Source organism: Agelaius tricolor, unplaced genomic scaffold (assembly GCF_023055355.1).
Source record: "Agelaius tricolor isolate 1412-34295 unplaced genomic scaffold, bAgeTri1.0.p SCAF_43, whole genome shotgun sequence".
In the NCBI taxonomy this organism is placed as follows: Eukaryota; Metazoa; Chordata; class Aves; order Passeriformes; family Icteridae; genus Agelaius; species Agelaius tricolor.
This window is the reverse complement of record NW_027269303.1, coordinates 2,245,641-2,267,270: the sequence shown is the minus strand read 5'-3', so window position 1 is coordinate 2,267,270 and position 21,630 is coordinate 2,245,641. Positions and strand designations below refer to the sequence as shown.

Sequence of the window (21,630 nt, the reverse complement as noted above, 5' to 3'; positions counted from 1 at the left end):
CCCGGCAGCGTCCCCGTGTCCCCCGGGGCCAGAGCCTGGGCCAGGGCTCCTTCACCCTGGTACCAACGAGGCCTTGAGAGCGCTGAAAAAATCCCCAGCAAGGGATCAGCAAAAACCAGATTTAATTTTAAGCAACAGTGGCACAAAGTTCCTTGGCAAGAGTCACTCTGCTCCTGACTGGAGACTTCAGGCACAGCAGGGAAACAAACCAACAACAAAACCAAACCAAATCCAGGCGAGGAAAACAGAAATGAACTGAGAACTGTCCCTGTGTGTGTGTGTGTGTGTGACACAAGGACAGTGAGAGCAACGATAAAAGGAATATGGCCTAAAGGTTCAAAGAGCTCAAACTAAACAGGACTTAACTTACACCTTAACTTTAACTGATACCATCAATTTCACAATTTAGCAAAAGAACAGCACTTAAGAGTATTTAACCTAACTTATAACCTATGACATTGCAATTTAACAAATCTAATAATTAAACTTAACAATAATTTAAATTAAACTTAACAACTTGGAAAAAGAACAACTCTTAGGAGCATTTAACTTAGTTTAGACCTTTTGATTTAACCTTACTTACTGATGTTTGGATATCTGACTGACTCAGCTATCCAAGGCTCTCAAACCCCTCAGAGAGCAGCATTTCTGCCACATTTCCCCAGCACAGGCACTCCTGTGTCCACACAGACACAAAGAGTCAGTGCAAGGCACCTGGGAGAAATTCCCCTGAGGGCAGGAAATGCTCCCTGAGGATCCTTTGGCATCTCCCCAGAGGGTGAAGGGTTGAGCCTGGAGGAGTGGGGGGATCGGCCCAGGCCCCGTCGTTGTTGGGGATCCCCGAGTGCAGCAAACGGGAGAGTTCCCGGCTGGGAGAGGCCCCGCTCAGAGGGAGTCGCTGGCCCAGGAGAGCTCCAAGGGCTCCTTTTGGAGCACTGTTTGCAGGGCCCCAAGAGAGGGGCTTCAGTCCCAGCAATGGTTCATCCTGGCCACACTTGGCATCAACAGCTTTCTTTGGCAGTGTGAGAACAGGGATGTTGTGCCACTGAGGGAACAAAACCAGTTCCCAGGGCTCCTGCTACAGAAAGCAGGAGCTGGTTGGGCAGCAGCAGTGCCTGGGGCAGACAGTGTTTGTGATGAGCTGCAGAGGAGCTGAGCCCAGGGGCTGTTGGCCAAGGCCGAGCCCCAAGGAGCATTTCTCAGCTGGCAGGGCGGCCTGAGAAGGGGAGGGGGGAATGCAGCAGCACAGGGCCCATGGAACCAAGGGAGCATTGTGACACTGTGGGGCCCTGTGACACCAAGGGACCATTGTGACACTGTGGGGCCTTATGGAATCATGGAGAACACTGTGACATTGCTGGGCCTCATGGAAACAAGGGGACAGTTCTGATGCTGTGTGGCTTCATGGAATGTTGGGATCATTGTGACACTGAGAGGACCCATGAGACCAAGGGTCCTTTGTGACACCACGGGGCCTCATGGTACCGTGGAGACCATTGTGACACTTTGGGGTGTCATGGGACCAAGGGGCCATTGTGACACTGCGAGACCCCATGGAGCCAAAGGTTCATTGTGACATTGCAAGGCCTCATGGAACCATGGGGACACCATTAAGACACTTCATGGCCTCATGAAGCCAAGGGGCCAGTGTGACACTGTGGGGCACCATGGAACCAAGGAGACCATTGTGACACTGAGGGGACTCATGGAATCAAGGAGACCATTGTGATGCTATGTGGGCTAATGGAATAGGGAAAGCATTGTGACACTCTGAGGCTTCATGGAACCAGTGAGACCACAGTGACCCTGGGAGTCCCCACACAACCAAGAGGACCATTGTGATACTGTGGGGCCTGGTGAAACCAAGAGGCCTTTGTGACACTGCAGGGCTGCATGGAACCAAAAGCCCATTGTTACATTGCAGGGCCTTGTCATCAGTGGTCTATTGTGACACTGTGGAGCCAAAGGAGACCATTGTGACACAGCAAACCCCCAGGGTCCAAAGGTCCATTTTGACCTTGCAGGGCTCATGGAACAGAAGAGTCCTGTGACATTGTGGGGCCTGTGGAACCACAGAGACCATTGTGACACTGCAAGGTCTCATTAAACCAAGGTGTCATTTTGACACTATAGGGAACCATAAAATTAAGGGAACATGGAACAGGTCTGGCTGCTTTGGCCTCCTGGGCTCCCTTACGGATCCAGCTATCCATGACATAGTGAGGGTCTCTTCTCATCTGCTGCTGAAAGACTGGGGCTCAATGCTTTCCTTCCTATGGAAAAAAACTGTCCTTTTCAGCCAGATGCCCATGGCCAAATTTGGGTTCCACCTCCAACATTCCCTGTTGTGACAGACTGGAGGAGATTCTTGGCTCAAAACATTTCATGTATGGGGTATGAAAGGGCAGGTCCAGCCTTGCCCTGCCCTGGAACCCCAGCCCTGTCCTGCCCTGGAACCCCAATCCCCCCAGAGCCTCTATCCCAGCCCAGCAGTGGCTGCCAGTCCCTGGCACAGCACAGGCAATGCTCCACAGCCACCTCTGCAGCCCCAGCCCAGCTCCTGAGGGACCAAATGAGCCCAAGCCCCACCTGGGGAAAGGGCCCAGGGAGAGCAAGGGGTATTGAAGGCTGACCACAAGGCAAGCACACATCTTGACCCTGCATCCTCTTGGAATTTCAATCTGAACAGTGCTGGAATCCAGGAGATGGTAGCTCTGTGTGTGATTCCCTATATCTTTCCTATTCCCACTTCTTGTAAAATTTTGAGCAACTTAAAATTGAACAGACTTAGAGTTTGTGAAGTTGAATGACACAAATTAATGCTTTGAGAAGTGTTTTCTTTTGATTGAATATCATATTAAACCTTTTGTCAAAGTTTCTCTGATTTTCTAAAGTTGCCAGTAAAGGCTGTTTGGTTGTTTTCAGCTTCTGAGAATCTCCTGTTGGTATTTCTCCAGTACGTACAACTCAGAGGACACAAATAATTGTAATTACTTTTAAATGTCTCCTTGAGAGAGTTGTTTGGGGGATGGGGGTCAGGGCTTGTGTGTGCTGCTTGGCCCAGCCCAGGCAGGGCTTTCCCAGCCACATTCCACACTCCATTGCCCAGCTGGAGCCGCTGGTGCCTCTGAGTTGTGCTGCCCCAGCCCCAGGGACGCTCTCCTTGTCTGCCCATTCCCCCACGGTCTCTGGGCAGGGATGGCCTCACTGGGGGCTGCTGACATCCTCAGCAACTTGGAGGCTGCTGCTGAATTTTCCTGCTCCAGAGGCTTGTTCAGCCTTCAGCTCTTCAGTGCAGGAATTCAGTGTCCCAGGGTTCATGAACATTCAGAACACATTAACAGGCCAAGCCTCTGGGAATAATTTGATTTAATTTCCAAATCACTTGTTCAGTTCAGCTCTTCAGTGCAGGAATTCAGTGTCCCAGGGCTCATTAACATTTATAACACCTGAACAAGCCAAGCCTCTGGGAATCATTTGATTTTAATTTTCAAATCCTTTGTGGTTAAGTAGATCTCAGTAGTGTATTGAAACTGAATACATGATATTTAAAAAGACAGCGAGAAAACATTTTCTAGGTCCTGTTTAGGTTTTTTTTCCCCTGTTAATACAATGATATGCACAATCTCCAATTGAAATTGAATCCAGGTACCTCCTCATGCAGTTTGAATAGATATGAAAATCAAGACCCTTCATGGCTGACAATCAATCAGACTCTGTCCCTACCCGCACCCCACCATTTCCCCCATCCAAGCCCTGGCACTCAGAGCAGCCTTGTGCAAATCTGAGCTCCCTCCAGCCCAGGCTGCACCTGCAGCTTTCAGCTCCTTGGCTCCAGCTCCCACCTGCTTTGCTTGGAGAAGGAGCTGCCCGAGACACAGAGGGATGTTCATTTCTTGTCAGCCAGCAAAGCCAAGGGAAGGCACAGCTCCATCAAATGCCAAAGTCATTCCTCTGCTGGATATTAAATCCACTTTCCAGAGCAGACAGTCTCAGAGCAGTGGAAAACACCTTCTGTGCCCAGCACAGATCCCAAGGTCCCCCCAAACCCTCCCTGCCCCGATTCTGCCCAGATTTGCTCTTTGCACACACGAGTCACAGGCTGAAGTCAGGAGCTCCCTCCATGCCCAGAGGGAGGAAAAGAGAGAAAGGGGATGAAGAGCTCTCCTGTGCAGAGCCAAGGTCCAAGCGCAGCCCCTGCAGTGGGAACCACAACTCATCAGGTTTGTGTCCTTTGGGCTCAGGGACTGGTGACACTCAGAGGCACAGAAAGGTTTCTTGCCAACAAATAGAAGATGAACATTTGAACAGTTTAAGAACCATCTCTCTCTTCCCTCAGCTCTCTGGGATGTCCCAGCAGCATCTGACATGTCCACCATCCCCAAGGGATTTCTTACGGGGACAGTTTTAGACAGAGACATAAGCAAAGGTAATTCTGTGATGCAATTAGGATGTTTATATGTAATGTGGAGTTGTAAATGTAATATGTGAGGTTCAAATATATACCACTGATGTGGCATATATTTGAACTTCAGAAAGATTGGCAACTAGCTGAAGCTCAAATCATGAAAGCAGTCATTTGATAGGCACTTGAATGACCAGAGAACATCTGGATGATAAAATCTGGGAGCGATGGAAAGGACATACATCCAGTTGCTCTAAATTAAGAGATGTTCTTAGACATGGACATTTCAACAGGAGAGCAAGAAACACCTGAAGGAGGTGTGGTCATTAAATATTAGAGTGAATGTCAGTGGCAAAGGTAGAGGGGAAGATGAGTATTTCTTCTTCTGCCATCAGCAGAAGAATCCAGTAGATCCAGGAAATTCCTGTTCCTGGTGGGAAAAGTTTGCCGTTTCTTAAAAGTACTCAAGTGACCCAGATAATAAAGATTTGCTCCTATATCATTAAACTAACAGGTATTAAAACCTGTGTCCCTTCCTAGGAAGACATTAGCTGTGTGCCCATGGACAGGCAGTGCCACTTGTGCCCTGAGGTGCCCAGCTGGGATTGGATCTCTCTGAGAGCACCTGAGGGAGAGCAGAGCACCTTGCAAGCTGCAGGTCCCTGACAGCCCCGCAGGGCTCCTGTGCCATCAACATCTGCTCTGATCCAGTCTGAAACAGGGCCCAGCATGGTGCTGGGATCATCAGAGAGCTGAGGTGTGTGCTGGAATTCAATGGCCTCCCCATCCCGCAGCAGCCCTGCATTTCCCTGCTGCAGCCTTGGTCTCCAGCCCAGCCATGGAGGCTCTTTGGGCTCTGGAGTGTTGCTGCAGCCCCCAAGGGCAGCTGAGCTCTGCCTTTGGCACAGTCAGGCCTGGCCAGCACAGGCCATGCTCAGCAATTGCTTGTGTGTGCCTGGCCTTGCTGTCAGCCCCGGCAGCGGCTGCGTGGCCCCTTTGTGGCCCTGTGCTGGCCCAGCCATGGTGGCCCAGCCCCTGTGCAGGCCCAGCCCAGGCCAGGAGCATTGCGGCTGGGAACGGCCCCTGTGCTGTGGTGCCCACAGCAGCCTTGGGGCTCTGTGCCCCATGGCCTCCCTGCTGGGCAGCCTCTGCCAGCTCCTGCAGAGCCCGTGGCACCTGTGGGGCTGCACAGACAGCCCTGCCCCGGGCTCTGCCGGCCTCTGGGCCAGCAGAGAGGCAGCCAGGGCTGGCCATGGCCGGGAACAGGCCCTGAGCCCCACAGGAGGATGGAGCTGGGCCACAGCCAAACTCAGCCCAGGCCAAAGCTGAGCTCAGCAGCCAGGGCTGCCAACGCATGGGCACAGAGGCTGGTGCTGACAAATGTCCTGGGCCCCCTCCCTGCTCTGTCCATGCCACCAAGGGCACAGAGCAGCCTCCTCTCTGGGCCACTTGCCTGTTTGCAATGCCTTGCACAGGCACTGGCCCTGCCCCACAAGGCCTGGCCTGAGTCCTGCCCCTGCACGCTCAGCCAGGCTGAGATGGACACTGATGGTTTCTGGGCCAGGCTCTCGGAGCCCAGCCCAGCTCCCTGCAAGCTCTGCCAGCTGCCCTGAGCTCTGGGCAGCACCAAGGGCCTCTCTGAGCCCAGCCCAGCCCAGCCGGCTCTGGCCCCACAGCTCTGCTTAGGCCAGGCTGCTCTGGGCACTGGCCCCATGGCCTCAGCCCCTGCCAAGGGCACAGCAGCAGCTGCAGCTGCCACAGGACTCAGCCCCAGCCATGGGGGAAGGTGCTGGGCCAAGGCCAAAGGAGGCTCCCTGGCTGCCCTGCTCCCCTCGGCCTGAGGTGCTGAGAGCTCTGCAGCCCCTGCTGCCATCCCATCTGCCCAGGGCAGCACAAGAGCCCCGGCCTTGGGGCCCTCAAGAGCTGCTCCTGCTCCAGGCCCAGGGCCCATGCCAAAGCTGGGGCAGCCACAAAGCTGTGCCCATTTCTGTTCATTGCTGCTCTGATGGGGATAGTAAAAATATAACCCAAAGTATTTTTACAAGTTCATTTATTTCAAATAAATACAGTGTGAGAGTCCTCATTTACATGAATTTTCTGGGTCACAAAAGAAGGGAAATAATTAAATTTAAGCTAATGAATACCCTCATTGCTTTGAAGACAACAGCATCAGAAGTGGAAGAAATATAAATAAGGAGAGACTTGGCCTGTCATGACATGCACCACGACCTAATGACAGAGGGAAGCACGCAGTGTGTGGTAGCTGAAAAGCATCCAGACATCAGCGCCCTGAGAGATTTTTTGAGCTCCTGGTTCCTCAGGCTGTAGATGAGGGGGTTCAGGGCTGGAGGCACCACTGAGTACAGAACTGACAGGGCCAGATCCAGGGATGGGGAGGAGATGGAGGGAGGCTTCAGGTGAGCAAATACAGCAGTGCTGAGTAACAGGGAGAGGACAGCCAGGTGAGGGAGGCAGGTGGAAAAGGCTTTGTGCCGTCCCTGCTCAGAGGGGATCCTCAGCACGGTCCTGAAGATTTGAATATAGGAGAAAACAATGAACACAAAACAACCAAGTGCTAGACAGACACTGACAGCAATGAGCCCAAGTTCCTTGAGGTTGGAGTGTGAGCAGGAGAGCTTGAGGATCTGTGGGATTTCACAGAAGAACTGGCCCAGGGCATTGCCATGGCACAGGGGCAGGGAAAATGTATTGGCCGTGTGCAGCAGTGAATAGAGAAAGGCACTGGCCCAGGCAGCTGCTGCCATGTGGGCACAAGCTCTGCTGCCCAGGAGGGTCCCGTAGTGCAGGGGTTTGCATATGGACACGTAGCGGTCGTAGCACATGATGGTCAGCAGGGAAAACTCTGCTGCAATGAAATATCCAAAAAAAAAGAGCTGAGCAGCACATCCAGTGTAGGAGATGTTGCTGGTGTCCCAGAGGGAATTGTGCATGGCTTTGGGGACAGTGGTGCAGATGGAGCCCAGGTCAGCGAGGGCCAGGTTGAGCAGGAAGAAGAACATGGGTGTGTGCAGGTGGTGGCCGCAGGCTACGGCTCTGATGATGAGGCCATTGCCCAGGAGGGCAGCCAGGGAGATGCCCAGCAAGAGGCAGAAGTGCAGGAGCTGCAGCTGCCGCGTGTCTGCCAATGCCAGCAGGAGGAAGTGCCTGATGGAGCTGCTGTTGGACATTTGCTGGGGCTGCACATGGGCATCTGTTCATGGAGAAAGGACAGTGACAAGTCAGCAGAGGCTGCTTGGAGCCTAACCTGGGTCATTCCTTGCAGACTGTCCCACTGGGACTCACCCAGCCTTGTTCCTGCTCTGGGAAAAACCTTCACCCAGGTCCCTGCCTGAGCTCCAGTTGTGCTGGCTGAGTGTGCCAGGAGCAGCCAGGCCTGTGCGTGGGGGCTCTTGGGGAGCCATCCCTGCCCTGCTGCCCTGAGTTTGTGGCCATTTGGCAGAGGGACAAGGCTGGATATCCAGGATTTGTCAGGGGAATTACTCCTAATGCATAAAGTCTTGGTAGCATCTACACTCCCAATTCCATAGGACATGGATGGCAGGAGCTGGTTTAAGTAATTTCTTCTGCCCACACATCATTCCTGGCTCTCTGACAGCAGAAATCGCCAGCATTTCTGCTGCACTCAGAGTTTGCCACTGAGAGATGGGAGAGGCAAAGGATTCCCTGTGGCTCAGGGAAGGTGAGGGGCTGGATGGGCTCGTTCCCAGCTGCCCTGTCTTTGCACCTTCGGCTGCAATCAGAGCACAATCACACTCCCAGGTCACCCTGGGATAAACCAGACCCTGCCCAGAGCAGAGGGATCCCTGAATGTCTCACCCTCTCTCAAGGTCTCTGGGCAAGGTCTCAGCACCCCCTTGTGCCAAGGACACTCACGGCTCCCTGGGCAAACCCAGCAGCATTTCCTCAGCTGTGGCAGCTCTGCCCTTCCCCGTGGGACATTCAGGGAACTCCCAGAGGCTCTGGCACAGATCTGCACCCAGGAGGGCAGCTCAGAGCCTGGCAGGGCACAGCAAGGAGATCCCTGGCTGTGCCCATGATGGGATCTCAGGGAGGGGGCTCAGCTCATTCCCCTTTCCCATGGACTGCTTTGCCCACAGCCCCACAGGTGCCAGGGAAGCTTGGACACCCCATTCCTATGGATAGCCCTGCATGGCAGGAATGCCAAGGGCAGTGCCTGGCTCAGCTGCTGCAGATGCCAGAGCCTCCCTGAGAGCAGCAGATAACAGTGCCAATGTCAGGGCAGGGCAGAACCAAGAGCAGATGTTGTGGTGCTGTGCCTGAGAGGGCAGGGCAGAGACAGCCGGGCACTCAGGACAGTGTTCCCGTGCCCAGCTGTGCCCGGCACCTCCCACACACCAACAGTGCCCTCCTGCCCCAGCCCTGCTCTCTTCAGCCCCCTCTCCTTCCCTGAGCATCTCCCTGGGCCTGGACATTCCCTCCTGAGAGGAGCCTTGTCCCTGCCAGCGCTCACAGAGCCCATGCCAGCCTGTGTGCCCTGGCTGGGGCCCTACAGAAACCTGCCTGTGTGCAGGGCCCTGGCTGGGGCAGGCTCTGTGTGCAGCTGGGCAAGGGCAGCTCAGAAGAGCCCTGCTGGGCCCTGCAAAGGTGATGCTGCTGCTGTGCAGGGCTGAGGAGTGGCTGAGGGCCCTTTGGGAGGCTCCCAGCAGAGACACTGATCAACTTAATTTACAGTTCTGCAGTCCCTGTAAAAGATCAAACATTAGTTTGATGATTCTGCTGTGTCCCTTTCAACTCAGAATGTCCTGGGATTCTTGGATTACAATTCCTGTTCTGCTTCTCTCATCCCCTTGTTTTTTATAATCAAAAGAGAAAAAAATTCCCTTGCAACAGTGATAGAACAGTAAAGTAAAAACCAGACATAAATTGGAAGCTGTCAGGTGTCCCAGTGGGGATGAGGCACACCCGGAGCCTGATTTCAGCAATTTATTAAGGTTGATTAATTAGGATATTTAACAGGAACATCCAATAGGAGATTCACTTACCCCAGTTACACATCCCTGGCTCAACCCATTGGAGTAGGTCCAAGGGCTTCTCTGCCTTCACTTTTTGTTATGACTGCTCATATTCTGGTCAAAAAACAAAATGTTCTTCTTGTAGGTCCTCTTCCTGATAATAAGACTATACAGGATACTATATGTATTGTATACAATATGTATTTCAGGAATGCATTTAGACAATCAGTTTATTTTTCTAAAATCAAAGAAAAGGTTAGGGAAAATAATAAAGTCAATAAAGGATTATAGTTATAGATGTGTATAATAGTAATGGAGTTCATTAAGAGTTTAATAGACTTAAAAAAGGAATATAGATTTATAACTATGTAATAGTAATTTACAGAATTACAAATATATGAAAATGGTATAAAATAAAAAAATCTTTTTGTCATCACCCCAATGTTCCCATTCTTCTTCAAGCAGGAAATGGAAAACACTCTCAGGAAAGCTCATGATCTTTCCAGCAATCCCAGGCTTACCTTCTTTGGGAAGTGCCCTGCGGAGCTGTGCCCAGGCTGGTCTGGAGCTGGGAGCAGCCCTGCCCCACCCAGCCCCTCTCAGCAGCAGCCCCTGCCCTGCTCAGGGCGGCTCCTTCCCCCCAGAGCTTCTCCCCAGCGCTGGGAGCAGCTGCCAGGGCTGGCTGAGAGCTGTCCCTGGCAGGCAGCAGAGTCCCTGCCCCAGCACAGCGCCCTGGGCTGCAGGACCCTGCTCTGCAGGACAGCCCTGGGCACCCCTGGCTGCTCTGCACAAGAGACAAGCAGAGAATGTACTCACAGGCTCTGCAGGCATTGGCATGTTCCAGCTTGAGGAGATGGCTCCAGGAGCTGCAGCTGCATTGTCCTGCAGCCAGAGGTTCCTGTGCCAAGGGCTGGCAGTGATTGTGCCCCAGGCACTTCTCAGCCCCTTCCCAGCCCTGACTGATTGAAGCTCTCTGTGCCTCTGGGCTGTGCCCGGGCTGGCTGCAGGCAGTGCTCCAGCCCTGCTGGGCTGGCACAAGAGCTGCTCATCCAGAGAAATGTGCTTTTGAAGCTCTTCTTGGTGACCAGGAGCTGCCTCTGGGCCAGGAGCCCAGCCCAGCTCAGCAGCACAGACACAGCACAAGGGCTTTAATCAGCCTCTGGGGCTTTGTGCTCAGGCCCTGAACATCAGTCCCTGAGAGGCAGCTGAAGAAACCTCTCGGGAACTCCAAGGCAGAATCCAACTCCAAACTTTCTTGGACTTTTAATGGGTCCCAGAGAGGGACACAACTGAGCAAGTGTCCCCAGGCCCCAGGCAGAGCAGAGAACTGCAGGCAGTGATGACAGGTGGGGACAAAGAGAAGCCAAGTCTTGGTGCCCTGGGGCACAGCAGGGTCTGTGCCAGCAAGGGCTGGGAGGAGACACCTTGTCCTGAGGCCCTGGGGCCTCCTGGCCCAGCCCCAGCCAGGCTGGGCACTGTCAGCCCCTTGTGCTGCCCTCAGCATCCCCCCCTAGCCCACATCCCAGTGGCCTCAAGGATCTGCTGCAAGGAGTCCCTGGGGAGCCTTGCTCAGCAATGGCCCTGGGGGCTCCTTCATGCTCCCTGCAGGGACTGCAGCTTTTTCAAAGGACTTTGGCTTTGGCTTTTGCCTTGGAGTCTCTGAGAGGTTTGTGCAATCATGGCCTCCAATTATCTGCTGTAATTAGTCCCTGGAGAGGCTTTGTCAGTAACAACACTCAGTGGGGCTCATTAATGCTTCAGGGTACTTCAGTTATTTTAAGGTACTTGGTGTTTGCCTTTTGATACAGACTCTATGAGAGGGATTGTGCAGTTGCAGCCCCCAATTATCTACTTTAATTAGTCCCTTGAGAGCCTTTATCAGTAATGACACTCATGGGCTCATTAATGCTTCAGGGTACTTCAGTTATTTTAAGGTATTTGGTGTTGCCCTTTTGATACAGACTCTGTGAGAGGTTTGTGCAATCATGGTCTCAATTATCTGCTTTAATGAATCCCTTGAGAGCTTTGTACTGACACTCAGTGGGGCTCAGTAATGCTTTCAGATACTCAAGGTTTTTAAGGTACTCTGGATGTTCCTTTCAACTCTGAATCTCTGAGAGGTGTTTTTTCCAATTCTGGCCTCCAATTCTCCCCCCCCCCCCCCCCACAAGGAGTCCATGAGGAGCCTGTGTTGGGGATGGACCTCAGTGGGACCCATTCATGCTTTGAGACACTCTGAGTTTTTCCTCTGACTTTGACTCCTGGAAAGGTTTGTGCAATCTCAGGCCCTGAGGTTTCAGGGCTCAGCTCCAAATGCACCACGGGGCTCATTAGGGTCAAGCAAGTCCTGACACACCATGGCTCTGCCTTGATTTCCCTCGGCTCTGGAGCGTTTATTAGGCAGATTTCCTTTTACAGTTGTGAAGAAATATTTCAATGACCTTCTAAGAAATAAGTAATCCTATTTTAAAGAGTGTATTTTATTACTGTTCTCTTCAGAGAAGAGCTGATTGCAGCTTTCTGTGATTTATATTGATGTAGGGCCGCTCCTATGGAGGTCTCACCACGTCAGACAAGTTTTACCTTGAGAGTTGACCCAGTGTGGACAACCTTGTCCCACATTCCCCAACCTCATGTGAGAAACAATTTTCACTTTCAAAAATTTAAAATATTAAGATCTTATCAAAATACAACAGAAGACTGAATAAAGAAAATAACACAGTGTGAGAAGCAAAGGATTCAGTCATTGTGTGCTCATCTACAAAATGGATGCTCTGTCTTTTATACCTCTGGCCCCTCCCAAAGTCTTGTCAATCGACTCCTTCTTCACTGTCCAGTGGTGGAGATCACTGTCTTACACCTTGATTGGAGGTCAGGTATCGCAGACATCTTTTCATGAAAAATCCTTTCTTTAGGATTTTTCCTCCTGAGAAGCTGAGAGGCCTCAGAACAAAATGTAACCAATGGTTATCTGCTGCTGTGGAATGCAACAGGTGGATCTGTGATTGGTCTCATAGAGTTGTTTCTAATTAATGGCCAATCATGGTCAGCTGGCTTGGACTCTCTGTTTGAGACAGAAGCTTTTGTTATCATTCCATTCTATTCTTAGCTTAGCTAGCCTTCTGATGAAACCTTTCCTTCTATTCTTTTAGCATAGTTTTAATGTAATATATATAATAAAATAATAAATAAACCTTCTGAAACATGGAGTCAACATTCTCATCTCTTCCCTCATCCAAGAACCCCTGTGAACATCACCACAGTCAGGTGCTGCCATAGGAACAAGCCAACCCTCCCAAATGCCCCTGCTACTGAGGCCATCCTGTGATAGCAATGCAAGGGGGAGGGGAAGGATAACCATACAGCTACAAAACTTCTCCTAACATGTATTTAATATCCAACCCTTAATTGTGAGAGTCAACCTTAGGATTACGCATCTATAACAAACCCCCTTTTTCTTTTTCTAGAAGTCATTTTGCTGAAACAGTTAAGTAAAAAATTTTCTTTGTCTCTTGAATGAGTCATACCAGCATCTGTTGATGTGGGCAAGGACAGTGGGAACAGGAGAAAAAAATCTCAGGTTTTCCCTAGACACACTTATTTGGAATGGACAAAAGGGCATCCCAGAGGTCCAGTGTGGCTTTGACTCCCATCTACCGTGCCTATGTGGCTGCTACCCATAGTTGGTGCATCTTAGGGGTGAGCACAGAGGCCAACTCGGTCCTGCCCTCCAGTCCCTGTTGAATTAAAAGACAACTGAGGAATTACAGAGGTCTGGAATGGCCTTTTGTCCCTACCTTACCATTCCTATGGGGTTGCTACCCACAGCAGGGCTATGGAGCCTTCTTGGTAGTGAACAAAGGGGCCAACCTGGTCTTGCCCTCCTTCATTTGTCTTATTTTCTTAAAGAAGCTGTCCCATTACCTTTTACAGTCCCTTGTGTACTCCCCCTCAACAGATGCTGGTAATTCTCACCCATGAAAACAGGAAGACAGTTCTCGAGCTGGTTGGTGGAAGCTTGACTCTGCTTTTTGGGCATCTTGGTGTTTTTCTGGTTGTCTCTCAGTCTGTTTTAGAGTCAATCTTGTTTCACCCAGCCTGGATGTTACAGTCCACTCTTTGGGTTCTTCTCCTGGGCCTTTGACTCTGTTGCCATGAGTCCATCCCCACTCTGCAGCTCGCACGGCCGATTCGGTGCTGAGCAGTGCCTGAAAGGGACCTTCCCACTGAGGAGTTAGAGGCTGATCTCTCCATGGCTTAATCATCACCCAATCCCCGGGATTAATATTATGGATTCTGAAATCCAGGGTGGTAGCTTGAGGAATTGCTCCTTTATGTCTTAGCCCTTCTAAGGTTTGTGCTATAGACATCACTTATTTCTTGGCATTGGCTTCCCCTTCCTCATAGGTGGCAGCCTTCTGGGGTGAGGTCAGGAAGGGAAACCCAAACATCATTTCATAGGGTGAGACCCCCAGATCTGACTGGGGTTGGGTTCTAATTCTTGATAAGGCCAAAGGGAGACATTTTATCCATGACATTTGGGTTTCACTCATTAGCTTCACTAGATCTCTTTTAAGAGTTTGATTCATTCTCTCAACCTGACCAGAACTCTGTGGATGCCATGGAGTGTGTAATTCCCATTTTACTCCTGGGCGTGAACAACTTTCTGCAATATCTTTGATGTGAAGTGAGTTCCCCAGTCTGAATCAATCCTGTTTGCCATCCCATATTGGGGAATGATTGATTCTAGAAGTGTTTTACTCACAACATTGTCATTGGCTTTCACAGTGGGTACCACCTCTACCCAATGAGTCACGTGATCTACTATCACTGGCAAAACTTCCACTGTTGTACCTGGGGAAGCTCAGTAAAGTCTACTTGGATGTTTTGGAAGGGCTGTAAGGCCAGTTCTTGCCCTCCTCTGGGTGTTCTCCTCATCATTTTCTTATTCAGTTGTTGACATATCACATGCTGTTCAGTTACTTGCTTAGCTATTTTGAAAATTCCTGTGCATGCCCAATTCCTTAGAAATTGGTCACTGAGCACTTCTGTACCCAAGTGTGTTGTTCCATGTATGCCTTCTAGCATTTTCCTGGCAAAGGGTTTATTCAACATTTGCCTCCCATCTGCTCATCTCCACTTCCCTTCATTATCTTTCTTGGCTCCTGTTTTGAGGAGTTCTTCGTCTTCTGTCCCACTGAATACGGGGACTTTTTGCATATCTCTCATGGGTGTTAATACTATTATTAGTTATTCTGTCTCTGATTCAGTTGCATTTTTAGCTTCTAAATTGACTAAATTGTTCTCTTGCTCCCTTCTTGATGTCCTTCAACATATACCACCACTACTTCCTCTGGTAATTGTAAGGTTTCTAACTCTTCTAAGACAAATTATTCATGAATCAGTCACTTTCCCTTTGAATTTAATAGTCCCCTCTCTTCCCAAATTTTTCCAAAGATATGCACTGTTTCAAAAGCATATTTTCAGTCTGTATATTTTGTTCCCCTTTTCTGTTCTAATATTTCAAGAGCTCACTTTAGGGCATACAACTCACACCTTGAGCTGACCAGTTGGAAGGTAACTTTCCCTTTTCTATGGCCACCAACCCTTCATGCACTGTAGCGTACCCCGATACCCTGTGCCCCTTTATTACCCATAAAGATCCATCGATGTACAATCGTTTTCCACCCTGGAGTGGTTGATCTGTTAGGTCCTCTCTTCCTTTAGTTTGATAGTTTATAACCTCTAGGCAATTATGTATTAGTTCCTCATGTGGTTCTCCATATAAAAACTGGGCAGGGTTGAGTTGGTTACTCAGAATTAGCTCTAAATCATTAGCTATTAAGATCGCTTCATAATTTAACATACAGGAATCAGTGAGCCATTTCTCAGCCTTTTGGCTTAGGATACTTCTAACTGAGTGTGGGGTATATATTTTCAATTTTCCCGTAAAGGTTAATGTCTTGGTTTGAAAAGACAAGTGTCCACTAAGGAAGGCAGGAGCTTCCCTTGAAATGGAAAATGTAAACCCCCTCCCTCTGAATTATTATAATTTTGAAATTAAGAGGCTCTCAGGCAAAGATATTGGAATATGACTAACAGTTCTTTACTAGGAAAACTAAAAATACAAATGTAATAGTACAAATAAAAAAATAACAACCTACTGACAGAGTCAGAATACGTGTTGGTCGGGTGTTGGTAGCAGTCCCATTCAATGGTGGCTGCAGTGCTCCTGCAGGGACATGTGGTTCTGTTGGAGCAGGGATCCTGCAGAAGGGTGGAGTTTTCCTCTGAAGGTCGAGTGGTGGTGTAGATGGGCCTGGTCTTCCTCTGGGAATCCAGTGGGGAAGAAAGCTGCTCCTCTGGGAATCTGGTGGGGAAAAGGCTGCTCCTCTGAGAATCCAGTGGAAAAGCTGTACTGGTGTCCCAAAATCTCAGATTATATCTCAGTAGGAATGCTTGGCTCCTCACTCTGGGCAGAGCATCTCACGATGAGATGATGTAATTTTTATCAGTCATACAGTGAGACTCAATGGCCCATTGACAGAAGATACCTCCCCAGAGGGGGATTGATTGAGGCAAAGATAAAGAAAAACTGCCCAATTAACAGAAAAACTGCCCCATCTCTAAGAGGTAGGAATAGGATATACACCCAGCTACATCTTTCAACTTAAGACATTTACAAAAGTTGCCATTTTAAGTTCTAACTGAGTTTGGCCTCCCTAGGTTTTTTCCTTCATGCTCTCGCAGCCCCCTTAAAAACTACCTGAGAGACCTGACCCTCCTTCCAAAGATGATACATCCTCTTTTTATTCTTAAGTTCCTCCAAAACCTCCTTGCCCATCCAGGCTGGGCATTTGCCTCATCGACTTGTCTTTTGGCACACAGGGACAGTCTGTTCCTGTGCCCTCAAGATCTCTGTTTTGAAGCATGCCCACCCTTCCTGAACTCCTTTGTTTTTAAGGAACTCTCTGAATAAGTCTCCCAAACAGGCCAAAGTCTGCCCTCCAGAAGTCCAATGTAAAAGCCTTATTGATGTTCCTCCTGACTTCACCGAAAATTTAGAACTCTGTGATTTCATGATAGCTATCCCCCAAGCAGCCTCCGACCACCACATCTCCCACCAGCCCATCTCTACTTGCAAACAACAGATCTAACACAGTCCCTTCCATGGTGGGTTTACCCATCAGCTGCAAAAAAAAGTTGTCCTCCACAAATTCAAAAAATTTTTTGGACTGCCTTTTTTCAGCTGTATTGATTTCCCAACAAATGTCTGGCAGGTTGAAATCACCAACAAGAACAAGAGCTGATGATCCAGAAACTTTCTCTAGCTGTTTATAGAATAAGTTGTCCATCTCTTCTTCCTGGTTGGGTGGACAATAACAGACTCCCAGTAGGATGTCAGCCTTGTTGGCCTTCCCCCTAATTCTCACCCACAGGCATTCAACTTCATCATCATTAGTTTCAATACCTATGGTGTCCAAAGCCTCCCTAATATAAAGGGCCACCCTTCCACCTCTTCTCCCTTTCCTGTCTCTCCTGAAGAGCTTGTAGCCATCCAGTGCAGCGCTCCAGCCATGTGAGTCATCCCACCACGTTTCCCTGATGCCAATTACATCACAGCTTTGCTGCTGCACCATGGCATCCAGCTCTTCTTGTTTGTTACCCATGCTGCATGCACTGGTATACATGCACCTCAGCTGGGCTGCTGATTTCAGCCCTAACTCAGGCTTGCCACCCTTGGGCCTGCTTCCAGACAGCCAGATGTATCCCCTTCCCCCTTCAAACCTAATTTAAAGCCCTCTCAACGAGTTCTGCCAGTTCATGAGCAAAAAATTTTCTGCCCTTAACAGAGAGATGGATCCCATCTGGTTCCAGTAGAGCAGGTGCTGTAAAAGTTGCCCCGTGATCAATGAATCCAAAATTCTGCTGATGACACCAACCATTGAGCCACTTGTTAATAATGTGAGCTCTCCTATTCCTTTCACCGTTTTTCTCAGCCACCAAAGGGCCTGAGGAAAAGACTACCTGTGTCCCTGTCCTATCAACCACTTGTCCCAGTGCCCTAAAGTCCCTTTTAACTGTCCTGACATTCCCCTTTTCAATCTCATCACTGCCAGCCTGGAGTATCAGTAGTGGGTAATAATCAGAGGGCTGAATCACCCCAGGCAGTCTCTCAGTAATATCCCATAACCAGGCCCCAGGGAGGCAGCAGACCTCTCTGTGGGGTGGGTCTGGTCGACACATGGGGCCCTCTGTTCCCCTCAGAAGGGAGTCACCCACCATGATTACCCTTCTTTCCTTTTGGATGTTAGAGGTGGCAATCCCTCTCACAGATCAATCATAATTGGGATGTTCACTAGGCAGATAATTTTCTTCTAAATAATTTGGCTGATGCTCCAGATCCAGGGGTTCATACCTATTCTGAAGTGGACCTGGCTAGGGGATGGGGGTTGGGAGGGGTTTTTATTAATACTTATTTATAAAAGGAGTTTTTTGTTAATACTATAATTATTAAGGGCCCCTTTCCTCAAGCAGGGACCCAGTTCCAGTCCCCTTCATCTACCAAGAGTTCTTCTGTTGCCTGACAGTGGAAGGCAGAGGAGTCCTCTGACCCTTGGTGGGCTTCCCTCAAGGATGGAAGGACAATCCACTGATTTATTTCCCTTTCACTTTCCCTGATACTCCTTATTCTTTCAACTTCCTCTCTACGGTCAGCCACCAATGTGAGAAGATCATCCACCTATTCACACATCAGGCAAGTTCTGTCCTCAGCCCCCCTGAAACCACAGAGAAGCTCAAACTCTCCGCACAGGAATGAGTCTGTGCAGACACATCCTTTTTGGAGGGTTCCATTTGGTTACACAGATTTGCACTAACTAGGGGTTTTGATCATGTGAGGACCATTACTAACAGAAACCCTGGAACCAAACAACAAAAACACCAACAGCAACACACAGCAAACCTTTTGAACAGGGGACTCCTGGAAACCTGCAACCCTGCTGGTGTGAACTGCTGTGCAAACAACCATGCCACACCCTCAGAGCCATGCCAGGCCCCTGTTTGCCCACAAACTGCCCTGCCACGCCCGCAGAGCCGTGCCAGGCCCCTGTTTGCCCACAAACTGCCCTGCCACGCCCTCAGAGCCGTGCCAGGCCCCTGTTTGCCCACAAACTGCCCTGCCACGCCCCTGTTTGCCCACTCTGGGTCACCCTGCTCCCCAGAGGCCTCTTTTAAAGCCCCCATCTCATGCTGCAGCCAAGAAAAACGCCTCTGAGCACATGTGTGGACTAACAAGCACAACACAACCCACCTGCTAAGTGACACTATGGGGGTGCAGCCCCATCCTGCCCCCAGGGAGGGTGGTTTAGGAGCTTAGAAATGCTCCTTGGGCCTCAGCATTGCAGGTAAATTAAGGCAAACCCATTCTCTCTTCACATGGCAAAGAGGAAAACGGTTCCCTGGATACCCACAACATGGACCAGAGAAAGATGTTAACCCCAGGTGAATGACCTTGTTTCCCCACCTCCACAAGAACCAGCGGGACCCCATTGCAGAGAAGCCCAGGGTCACCAAGGACAGATGGGACACTGCTAGAGCCAAGAGTCTTGTACTCTGTTTGATCTCTTCCCCACCCCAGTCCTGATCTTCCCCACACCTGTGCACCCCTACTCTTTCCTTCCCCACCCCATCCTCCATCTTCCCCTTTTTCCTTCTCACTCTCCTGTTTCCTATCCCTTTCTATCTGTCTCCTGCCCATTTATTGTTCAATAAATTCCTTGTTGTTGACTTTTTACATGATCTCCTGGATTGCTCATCATTCTCAAAGGAGAACCCAAAATACACATCAACCACAGCTTGAATCACATGCTGAGGAGCCTCACTTTATTTATGCCAACTGATAAGCATAAATCATAATAAATAGAACTTTAGTTAAATTCTACACCATGCACCACATGTCTTTCTCAGATGTGGTTGCAATCTGCTGTAATAGCAATTAAAAGGAAAAGCAATGAGGGCACCTTGACCACTGAAAAACAAAAGGTAATTTGGGATTATCACACTCTCTTGGAAAGTGTTTCCAATCTTGGTGACATCTTGTTAATGACACTTCTTATCCCATTGATGGTAAAGCCACAGCTTTTCTTTTAACAATACTCTATGCCTTATACCTAATTATAGTGCTGATTAAATCCCAATGGAACTGTCCTCTATCTGTTAGAACATACAAGTGTGAGCCCCAAATGGGAGCAAATGGCCAGCTGTGGATGTTGATGCCTGATTGACAGGAACAGCAAGGATTTAGTTGTGAAAATAATACTATTAACAACTAAGACATTTGCCTTGACTCTTAGGAAAACGTCAAGATCCTGTTGAAACCCCAGTGACTGTACTTGCATATGCTGGAAATGGATGTATCTGTATGAGAACTTGGTGTGATTCTATGTTTACAGAAAACACCACCTGAGAGACATCTGATCGCTCTAATAGCGATCTGTAGTTTTAGCAAAATGATGGGATGCAGCTCCCTCACAACTCAGCAATTGCTACAATCCAACTGCACACTGTGTCAAGTTTCATTGCCTGGAGTGAATCTGGCATTAGCAAGAACCTATTGCAATATGATGATATGAGTCCACGCTGAAATGGATTACAGCATAACAAAGAAACTGCATTACCACCCATCGTCAGGCAGAGAAGATGCACCATGTCCTAGAAAGAGGGAAGAAAGATAGAGAGCATTGCTGGTGGGAAACCAGTTTTGGATGGCCACCTAGAGCAACTGGAATTTTGAATTTAATGTTGCATCCAACTGTAGTTTTGTTAGTTTTGGCTTTATTGTTTATTGTTCACTGCTTATAATCATCCTGTATACCCTGACAGAAGATAAACCAAATTATATCTATCAAACATGTAAACCACCTACAATGAACTCACCACATGTAATGTTACATAATTTCACTACTTCTGACCCATAAATGAGAAAACCTATCAATTAATTGTACCCTTACCTCTAATCTGCAATATGCCACATAGTTATGACAAAGACACAAGAGTTTCTTACCACTCAAGGAGATGGTAATGTTTATTAAATGTAGGCACAGGGTAAAGAGACTCAAAGCTGGGCACAGGATATGAGGTGTGACCTCACCACTGCCCAGCACAGAGGGACAGTCAGAGCCCTGGTCCTGCTGGCCACACTATGGCTGACACAGAATACCAGGATGCCCCTGGCATATGCCTGACCATAATTCCATCCTTCCCCACCCACCCTATGAAATAATGAATGGACATTTTCCTTGGCCCTCCTTTGTTATTAGTATTTTTTTTAAAAACACACTTTCTATAGCCTTTCACAGTAGCCATCTTTTGAGTTCAAATGGAGCTTTTGATGATCTATGAGAGGTCAGGCCTGAGGGCTGGGACCCAGGGTGGGCTGGGTGGGAAAAGCCCTTTGGCACTTTGGCTCAGGGCTTCCTTGGGGATGTTTAGGGGAGGAACACAAGGTGGAACAAGAGAGAGCTGCAGAACATTGAGAGAGGAACAAGAGCAGGCAAAGTTGAGGGGCAAAGGCATTAAAAAGGCCTTTGTGCCCAGGGGCATCAGCATGGAAACCGCCAGGCCTCTGGGAGAAAGGGTGGCCATGCCCACCAGGCCTTTGTGACCTGCGGTGACATCGGGCCCAGAGGCCATTGTGACCCGGGTGCATGTCATGGGCCTTGGGGCTGCCAATCCCTGCAGTGGCCACTCCCAGGAGAGCAGCTCTCTGAGGAGGCAGCAGCTTCTCTGGAGGCAGCAGCTCCCCCGGGCGGTTGTGGCCAGTGTTCACCACAATGTGGAAGAAGGAGGAGGTGAATGCCCACGGCCAGCCCCGTGAGGGGCAGCCACTGCTGCACCGGCGGCGACAGGTGAGGGACAGGGATGGAGGGAGAGTCTGCAGTGGGACGTGGGGGAAGCCCTGGGACAGAGACAGCCAGGCCTGGCACCAGGCCATGCTCTGCGGAGGGGACAGCGCTGGGATGGCCCAGGCACAGCAATGCCCAGAGGCAGCGAGCCCAGCTGGGAACCTGGCCTGGCCTGGCTGCTGTGGCCAGCACCTGCCTTGGGGCCAGGCCTGGGCTTGATGAGGGACACCGTGCCCACACAGCCAGCTCCATCCTGTGCCTCCTCCTGCTTCCCACAGGTGACCCACAGGCAGCCACAGGCGGCACCTCAGGTCACCTGGACGAC

The 21,630-nt window shown here is 49.7% G+C and overlaps 2 protein-coding genes across 2 annotated transcripts in view; one reads left to right on the top strand and one right to left on the bottom strand.

Annotated features, from left to right (window-relative positions):
- The window catches only part of LOC139604076 (uncharacterized), a 1,261,625-nt gene that overhangs the window by 510,385 nt on the left and 729,610 nt on the right, over positions 1-21,630 (top strand).
- On the bottom strand, positions 6,616-7,593 carry LOC139604048 (olfactory receptor 14J1-like). The gene has a single exon (XM_071455035.1). It carries the CDS (start codon positions 7,591-7,593, stop codon positions 6,616-6,618), a length of 978 nt encoding a protein of 325 aa, XP_071311136.1.

Bases quoted from the DNA above. Each gene is read 5' to 3' on its own strand.
- LOC139604048 (XM_071455035.1), bottom strand. From the start codon at position 7,593: ATGTCCAACAGCAGCTCCATCAGGCACTTCCTCCTGCTGGCATTGGCA.